The sequence below is a fragment of the Silene latifolia genome, chromosome 2 (assembly GCF_048544455.1).
Source record: "Silene latifolia isolate original U9 population chromosome 2, ASM4854445v1, whole genome shotgun sequence".
NCBI classification, from domain to species: domain Eukaryota; kingdom Viridiplantae; phylum Streptophyta; class Magnoliopsida; order Caryophyllales; family Caryophyllaceae; genus Silene; species Silene latifolia.
In genome coordinates, this window is record NC_133527.1 from 77,883,457 (window position 1) to 77,893,122 (window position 9,666).

The window sequence follows — 9,666 nt, forward strand, 5'->3', positions numbered from 1 at the left end:
CTTCAGTTTTGTTTGTCTCATGATTGGGAATGGTTGGGGTATCGGATAATGTATCCTTCTCCGGGGTTCCAAAATTGGAGAAGTCTATGTTTTTGATAATGGATGAAAATGGGGTTCCTGGTTCGAATCTGGTCTTGGATCCTGAAGCTTGATTTTCCAATTTTTTCTTCAAAGCTAGACTCGATTCTTTCAAATATTGATTTCTGCGCACAAAGGGTCGCCTTCTCTTGGATTGTCTCCAATTCTTTGATCTTGGCCAGGGCAGCCGCTAATTGTTGTTCTGCGGTAAGTTCCACCATTTTTGTGTGAATATTAAATGAAAAATGATAAGGGGAATTTTATTGGTTGAAGAACTAGATGCCCCACGGTGGGCGCCAATTGTTTTAGCAGGATTTTCCTGAAAGGATCCGGCCTATTTGTTACGTGATTAGGGTATCTAGTTCTATAAATTAGAAATAAAAGTATGAACGAATGACAGAAGAGAATATAATATAAATTGTGTTATTATGTTTTTAATATAGGCTAAATACAAACATGCGTATAAACTCAATTACTAGAGAGAAAATAGAGGATAATTTGTGATATATATTGATTAATAAGCAAAAAGTGTCCCCCCTTTACAATTGTGTTTTCATTCTATTTATACTTCTCAAATGATAACGTTGGATGCTGTTCAACGTTCCTCTTAGCCGTTGGTAGCTACTTCCTGAAATATAGCGCACACCTCCTATTAATCCGCTTGACTGAGTCCTCTTCAATGAACGTGGGCTTCTTTCCTTTTATACGATCAGTTATATGGGGATAAGATGCTTTTGGAATTGGACTTGGTCTTCCATGAAAATAGGGCATGATCATTTCCTTTATGTGATAGTCACATTGTCTGGTAATTCAATACAGCCTGCTCGAGAGCTCTTCCAGGCTATTCTATGCTTTCCTTCAGGCTTCTCTTCCAGTATAAGGCAAGCTGATTGCAATAATAGCTAGAATGGTCCGGTCTTCGTCTTCTTTAATCAGCCTTGTAAAGTCAGGCCAGGTTAAGGTCAGGCCAGGCTAATCTGGGCCTAACACATAGTCACTAACATCGCATATAATCACAAAAGGCAGCTCCCAGTCTTGAGGCTGAATGATCGGTGCTGTAATCAAGGCATGCTTCAACCTGTTAAAAGCAGTAAGACATTCATCAGTAAAATTAAATGGAGCATCCTTAAGTAGCAATAGTGTAAGTGGTTTAGCAATTTTAGAAAAGTCCTTAATGAACCGGCGGTAAAAGCCAGCATGACCAAGGAAACTCTTAACTCCCTTATCATTAATGGGAGGAGGTAATTGCTCAATCACTTGCACCTTTGCTTTATCAACCTGAATACCCTTATCAGACACTAAGTGCCCAAGGACGATGCCCTCATTGACAGACAATCATCAAAATCATTACCATATACGCTGAAATCGTCCATAAATACCTCCATAATAGACTCTATATACTCAGAAAATATCCCCATCATGCACCTCTGAAAGGTAGTTGGGGCATTACACAATCCAAATGGCATTCTGCGATAAGCAAAAACACCATGCGGGCAAGTAAAAGTAGTCTTTTCCTAATCATCAGGATGGATTGGGATCTGAAAGAAACCTGAATATCCATCTAAATAACAGAAAAATTTATGTGAGGCTAATCTCTCTACCATCTGATCAATAAAAGGAAGAGGGAAGTGATCTTTCTTGGTGGCGGCATTTAATTTTCTGTAGTCAATGCACATCTGCCATCCTTTTACTACTCTAGTTGGTATTAATTCATTTTTCTCATTTTTCACCACTGTAGTCCCTCCTTTCTTTGGGACTATCTGAACTGGACTTACCCAATTGGAGTTCCCAAAGGTGTAAAAAATACCTGCATCAAGTAGTTTCATCACCTCTGCCATAACAACATTCGACATCTTCGGATTCAACTTTTACTGACCCTGCTGGCAAGGTTTATGTCCTTCCTCTAGCTCAATTCTGTGCATACAAATGTCAGGATTGATGCCCTTAAGGTCATCTAAACTATATCCTAGAGCTTTTCTGTTTTTCTTAAGAACGACCAACAAAGCAGAAAGTTGATTATCAGCAAGGTTAGCATTAATAATACTAGGATATTGCCCAGAATCATCTAAGAACACATATTTAAGATGAGAGGGGAGAGGTTTACGCTCTGGTATCTTTGCCTCAGCAGCATAAGAAGTTTTCATAATGGCGTTTACCGTCTCACCTTTTTCAATAGTGAACTCCTTACTTTTCAGACCCACTTTCATTGTCCTTTAGTCAACTTGTTCATCCTCTGCAAAATCATCAAGAGCTATCAAAGCTTCTAATGGGTCGCCAAGAAGGGATCCCGTCCAATAATCAAACATAGATTCATCTACAATGTCTACAACATAACATGTATCCTCTATCATAGGCTTAGCCAGCGTGCTAGCCAAATTAAAAGTGACCTTATCATCCCCTACCTCGAGAGTCAAACGTCCCTATTTGACATCAATAATAGCTCCTGTAGTATGTAAAAATGGCCTACCCAAGATTATAGGAATCTGAGTGTCTTCAGCCATATCTAACACAATGAAATCAACAGGTATAAAGAACTTACCTATCTTAATAGGGACATCCTCTAATACACCTAGAGGTCGCTTAACTGTCTGGTCAGCCATTTATAGGGTCACGTTGGTAACTTTAAGATGTCCCATATTCAGTTTCGTGCAAACCATATTGGGCATGACACTGACCCTGGCACCCAAATTACATAAAGCTTTATCTATTATATGAGTGTCTATGGTACAGGGAATTGAAAAACTACCAGGATCCTTCAATTTTGGTGGAGACTTGCTTTGTAGGAGTGCACTACACTCTTCTGTAAAAGCAATGGTCTCCACTTCATTAAAGCTCCTCTTACGGGTCAAAATATCCTTCATAAATTTAGCATAAGAGGGTACCTGGGTAATTAGCTTGGTAAAAGGTACAGTTACCTGAATATTTTTGACGACCTCCAAGAATTTACCGAATTGCTGCTCGACTTTTGTGTTCTTTAGGCGCCCTGGAAAAAGAACCTTAATAACGACAGGTGGGTCAGCAGCTTTAAACTTCCCTTTATCAGAAATAGATGCCTTATCAGCAGTAAAAGACGTTCCAATAGCAATAGATAACGGATCAGCAATTCCGTCTGTCACAATAGTCGATCGACTATATATGTCAGTCGATCGATCACTTTCATTTGTCGATCGACTATTTTGTCCAGTCGATCGACTATTCCCAATTTCCTTGATGTCTACATTTGCAAGTTTAGTCGATCGACCAAAAGTTTATGTCGATCGACTTTTTTCAGACATTACAACAGCTTCTTCAAATGCTTTTCCTTTCGTATCCACATCTAACTCCTCAATTATGACCTCTTCAACATTCTCAGGCATCACGGGTCCATCATAAGTAAGACCGCTTCGAATATGAATTGTATTAGCCATGTCATGTGGATTCTCAAGCTGAGACGACAATGTACCTGTTTGTCTACTTGAAGTGGATAATTGGGCAATTTGATTGTCCAACATCTTGTTATGTGCCATTAACTGAGTGGTAAGGGCCTCTTGCTTCTCTGAGGCTACCATCTGCTGTTGTAGCATGACCTTATCAGACATGTCATTATTCTGATATTGTTGACCTCCTTGATTGCTCCTATGATAACCACCCTGTGGTTGATTTCCACGATTCTGAGGGATAGTGTATGTCGGGTTTAGACCTTGTAGTGGAGGTGTAGTTGGGTTTAAAACATTCTGGCATCGATAAGAGAAATTAGCATGCTCCCTAGTCCTCTCATTATAGAAATTTGAGTATGGTGTACCTTGTTTGAAGGACTGAAAGGCGTCAACCTGTTCTAAGGGGCTCATACATTCAACTGCACCATGTTCTGCACTACATTGCTCACAAGGGGTTTCCTGTTGGGTCATGACATGAATCGTCTGCTTGTTTCCCAAAGACTGGGTTGTCTTTAGTTCGGCAATCTGGGTAGTTAATGCCTCTAATTGAGCTGCAACAGCTCCATCGGATGATCCTCCCCCTCTCGTACTACCTCTAGGGTTCCCATATTTGGCAGTGTGGGTACCTATCTGGTCAATTAGTTTCCAGACATTGGTATCATTAGTGTTGTCCTGGAATCTCCCATTGGCTGAAGAATCGAATAGAGCCCGATGGTCATTATATAGTCCATTGTAGAACTCGTTGCAGAGAAACCACTTCTGAAATCCACGGTAAGGGACTGAACGAACCAGTCTTTTAAAACGAATCCATGCCTCATTTAAATCCTCAGTAGGACTTTGTTTGAAGCTAGTGATTTGATTTCTCAGGGCATTTGTCTTTTGGGGCGGAAAATACCTCTTGTACAAGGCAAGAGCTAAGCTATTCCAGTCAGTAACCCCCTGATCTTCCATGTCTAGATCATGCAGCCACTCTGCAGCACCATCTCACAGAGAAAATGGTAAGAGCACCTGTTTTACTTGGTCCTGGGTCACTCCAGCAGTCAAGGGTATGGAGCAACAGTATGTAACGAGTCTCTCCATATGTGGTTCGTCGGTTTGGTTACTCGTCGTCAACAGTTACCTAGACCAAAACAATATTTATAACTTCACAAACTTCTCTACTATTAGTAAAGAGGTAACTAAAGGTCGGATCCCAAGGGACGGGTATTGATGTAGGATTTTCGATTGCAAATGGTCGTGTCTAAGGGTGTCACAATTTGGGTTGAGATAAGAGATCACTAAACTAAATAACAATGTAAATAAACAAGCAAGATGATTAAAATGAGATGTAAACGATTGATTAAAAGCAATAGGGTGTCATGGGTTCATAGGGGATACATGGGAATTGATCATACAAACATATTCTCAAATTATAAGCAAGCAATTATTGTTGTGATAGGATCGAGTTGGTTTATATCTTACAATCCTAGGAAGGTTTGGGTCCCAGAGCCGAATTGATTAGATTGTACAACACCTACAAGTCGACTTAATCCTCCCTACTCAACTATATGCATGGTCTAATGAGACTCGAGTTGGTTTATGTCTTACAAGTCTCATTGAAAAGGTAAGTGATGGGTAAAAATGCAAGGATTCATAGGCTCGCATTTCATCAAACATAACATGTGCTTAAGTTGAGATCACAACAAGCAAGCAAATAAATTATGTGAACATATTAGATTAAGCATGAATCATCTCCCATGTTGGTTTCCCCAAATTCCCTATTAACCCTAGTTAAGAGACTACTCACTCATTATCAAGTTTATCATTCCAACAAGGTTGTCACTCATATTAACAAGGCAAAACATGATGAATGAATGGAAATGATTAACAATAATTAAAAAGGGATTAAGAGAATTATACCTAATGATGATTCCAAAATAATAAGCAAAGAATAATAGAAGTACTTGATGATTGATGGAAGGTTGTCAATCTCCCAATAATACCCAAATAATCTTCAATTACCCAAAATAAAGGATGAACAATAGAGAAATTAAGGAAATGAGATTTGTATTAATGCTTAATTAAGAGTTGATTACAAGATTAAGATGAGATTAGAACATAAAAAGAGCATAAGAAGGATATTAAGATTGGATGCTAATCTAATTAGTACAATGGGGTATTTATACTAAAGATAGGTACATAAATTTGGGTTACTAAGGGCTTAAATGACGATTAAGACCCTTAAGAAAAGTTGAGGAAGTGCTCCTCTCAAAGGAGATGCTCATCTCCGCTTTGCTAGTCTTCAAAGAATATGCTTATCCCGAGCGGACTAAGGGAGAGACGTGCTGCACTGGGAAGGAATCCGAGCGGCTTTAGGGATGCGATGCTCGGATTGTAGAGGGTCAGGACGAGCGGACTGGATAGGGGACGCTCAGATTGTAGCCAGCCAGGACGCTCGTATCGTGGTTGCGACGCCCGGATAGTAGCTCACCAAGCTTTTCTTCTTTTCCTCCTCCAACAATCCTCAAGGATTTCATTGGAGATGCAAGGATCTTCTCATCATTACCCATTTACTTCATTATTTACATAGGCCTTCTAGTCTTATCTTCACTTTGATGCTTGGTCATTAGATTCGATCAATTTAGCTCCATTTTGCCATGAGAATGCAAGGTTCTTACTCCTTTCCTACCTAATTATGCACTAAAAAGCATAGGAACGAGGCTAATTCGGGGACTAAATATGCTCTAAAATGAGTCACATCAAATATCCCTAAATCAATCCTTTGCTCGTCCCGAGTAATGAGGTGGCAAAACTAGGACCCTTATTTAAACTAACCTACTAATATACCAGATATGAGACAATTAGCGGGTCTCACTCCGCCCCTTCAACTCACAAGAGGACAACCATTAGGTAGGATGCCTTATTTCAAGGCAAGGTGGGTCTTGCCAAAATGGTGACACATCCAAACATTAAAGCACACAAAAAAAGTAATGGATGCATCTACAAAAATGAATAGCCACTTTCCTCATCTAAGTGGTGGAAATTATCTACAAGGGAAGCAATCTAAGGGTACACATTCAATCATAGATGCGGTTTCTTCAAACTACTAAGCCTAGGAGGATACCAATAAATCACCTCCAAGTTGTGTCAAGCTAGGGTACCTTTATCCTCAATCGTTAAATGCGTTTGTCAAGAATAGACTCCCTATGGTGTTAGAAACACTGGAGGATCGCGGAATTTCCCTTCTTGCCTAGACAAGAAGAAGGGTCGTCCCCTCTCTACCATGCACAAAAGTGGATACGATGGAAAAGGGATCAATAGTATTTGAGTTTCATATGGGAGTTTGCTTTGTTGTTGTTTTTCCCCCCAATTTCTTGTGGCATTTGACATTTGAGAACACTTTCTTTTTGCCATTTCTTTTGATGTTTGGCAATTTCAATACTTGACAACTTCCAACTTTTTGCATTTTTTTTGAATATTTCAAAGCTACCCCATTTGTAGGGAGGGTGCTTATATTTGATGTATAGGAGTTCTTATTTTTGTTACCCCTCTTTTCTTTTGATGCAATTGCAAACTTTTTTTTTTTCATTTTCATTTCAATTCTTGAACTCAAATTTTGAACAATTTTTGTACCCATTCCCTTTGATGATAAATTATGGTAGAACATGGATGATGGTTGCATGGTTTTAAGTGGTCACCTTGGAATAAACGGTAGCCAAGGAGTTATCACACCACAAGGTACTCTTGACTAGGCATTAATCCATGGGTCAAAGGATACTAGCATGACACATCCTAGGGTGTTTTACAAGTATTCTAACAAGCAAAGTCTTAAGGAGAAAAAGTATCTACAAGGGCATTATATACACTTGTCAAGCTTCCCAAATAGATGTTTTCACAAAATTTTTCCTAACCATGCAAACTACATGCCATGATGCAACTAACATATATACAACCTAATGCATATGCTTCTACCAACTAGTATGCTTAATAAACTAAATGCAATCCTAATTTCACATTGTTTATACCGCATCAATCAAAATAAAGCCACATAGTCATTAACATAAAGAGGAAAAAGGAGATTAGAAAGATCATACCATGCGGTCTTCTATATCCTCATGTCTCGGATGTGGCGTAGTTGATCAATGTGAAAAAGAATGGACAAACACAATATATACAAAACTATATATACAAGACTACACTACAAAGGAAATGAACATGTTTTTGGTTTTTTCAATTTTTCAATTTTTTTGAACTTTGTTTTAATGAAATTAAAAGACATATTTTTGTATTTTTGTATTTTGTTTTAAAAAGGTCAAGTTAGAATTTCCCATCCCCACACTAGTATGGGCATTGTCCTCAATGGCCAATACGATAGGAAATTATGCAATTTATATGAAAATGCATGATTTCTAAGCTAAATGCAAATTATATGATATATAAACAAGAGTGAATGCGAACTAAGCTATGCTACATGATGCATGGTTTTTGTTACGGTGGAGAGCATAATTTAGATTAGCTCCCACAGCATATGCATAAACTTCCCTAAACCAAAATAGACAATGTTTCTAATGTCAAAAATTGGGGGAGTTCATGCATAAAAAATGTTATGCATGAAACTTAAAATTTGTCATTTTGGATTTTGAAAATGGGAACAATAAAATGAACACCTCAATGGAACCGAGGTGTTAGTCCTATAGATGATGCTAGGACTCTACAAATCATGATCAAGATAAAAAATTATAAGGAAAACAAGAGAAGTAGACAAACCATAAAGGAGGTGTAGGAGTGTGGGATCCTCCCAAGAGTTTGCTAGTCCTCGCCCATTGCGTCATCACCATCATCATTAACCTCCTCACTTGAGGCATCATCAACCTCCATGGATGTGGAGTCATCACCACTCTCATTTGCACTTCCCTCTTCTTCCTCTTCTTCATTCTCTTCTTCTTCTTCACCTTCTTGCTCACCACTCTCATCAACAACCATCTCCTCTTCACCCATGTTACCACCTCTAGGAGCACTAGGAAAGAATGTTTCCTTATCCGCCCAACTAGGCAAAGGACAAGATGGATCGAGAAGTCCTTGCCTAGCAAGATGTAGGAGGGGTGGATATTGTGCTTTGTAAGCATTGACTCTATCTTCATAAGCTTGCTTGTGCATTTTTCATCAAGAGAGTCAAGTAGTCATTGCCCGCCTTAACATTTTAGGGTTGAAATTCATGGTAGGCGAATGGGTAAGGTGGGGTGATAATGAAGGAGGAGGGCTCGGCAAATTCTTCCCCTTGGTGTTGAATAATATATTCGGCTTCTTCGGAGAGTGGGAGAAGGTAGTTCGGTCTATGAACATTCAAGCGGCTAATCTTGCTAGGCAATGTGAAGGATTTAGCTTCACTTGTCAACCACCCAAATTTGTTATCAAGAGTATCATTCTTGACCCATTGAACTTTAGAACCATGGTGGCTAGATCAATGATATGGCCTCCTTTTACCGGTGTATAAGGGTCATTCTTATTGAAATCCCGGTTAAAGTGCTTAGCCAAATAAGTCACTAAACCTCCATTGACAATAAAGGCCGTGCCTTCTTTGCCACAATCAACATTGAGCCATCTTTCAATCAAAAGTCGTAAAGCATTGTATGGCTTTGTAAACTCTCTTCCAATGTTCAAAGTCGAATCGAGAAGAATAAAGTCAAGTTCGGTAAGATGATTTGTACCTTTCCTAGCTATCAAGGTATGCCCAACAACCTTATGCCATACTCTTATGCCCGGATGATGGACTAAGAGAGCAAGGCAATCATGGTAGGATGTGAATTCTTTTCCGGAAATGGCCTTCCATAGAGGAGCGGGGTCATACTTGGTAGGCTTCTTTGGAAAATTTGGGTCATCACTAAGGCCAAATATTTTACCAAACTCTCTATAAGACAAACATCTATCAACATTCTCGAGACAAAATTCAATATTGGTTCGGGTCTTCACCTTGGTGACTTTCAAAGAGCTAAAAAACTCTAAGGTGAGGGATGAGTAAGTCAACTCTTGCATTTCAAATAACGTACGCAATCCCATAGACTCGAAAAAGGTCTCTGTTTTCTCTAGGACACCCACTTTCGACAAAGTCTCTTGACAAATGAACTTGGTGGGCAAGATAGTTTTCTTAGCAAAGGAAATAAATTTCTTCCTATGGGAGTCGGAAGTGAGAATT

General features: G+C 39.1%; 1 protein-coding gene across 1 annotated transcript; it reads right to left on the reverse strand.

Annotated features, from left to right (window-relative positions):
* Positions 1–2,678: 2,678 nt before the first annotated feature.
* LOC141640996 (uncharacterized) lies at positions 2,679–4,445 on the reverse strand. Its single transcript, XM_074449674.1, has 2 exons — positions 3,357–4,445; positions 2,679–3,131 (listed from the first exon to the last, which is right to left on the reverse strand). Exons 1-2 carry the CDS (start codon positions 4,443–4,445, stop codon positions 2,679–2,681), a joined length of 1,542 nt encoding a protein of 513 aa, XP_074305775.1.
* Positions 4,446–9,666: the final 5,221 nt, after the last annotated feature.

Coding starts and splice junctions, on each gene's coding strand:
- LOC141640996 (XM_074449674.1), bottom strand. CDS start 4,445: ATGGAAGATCAGGGGGTTACTGACTGGAATAGCTTAGCTCTTGCCTTG. Junction 3,132..3,356: donor AAGCATTTGAAGAAGCTGTT/GTAATGTCTGAA, acceptor ACTGCTGATAAG/GCATCTATTTCTGATAAAGG.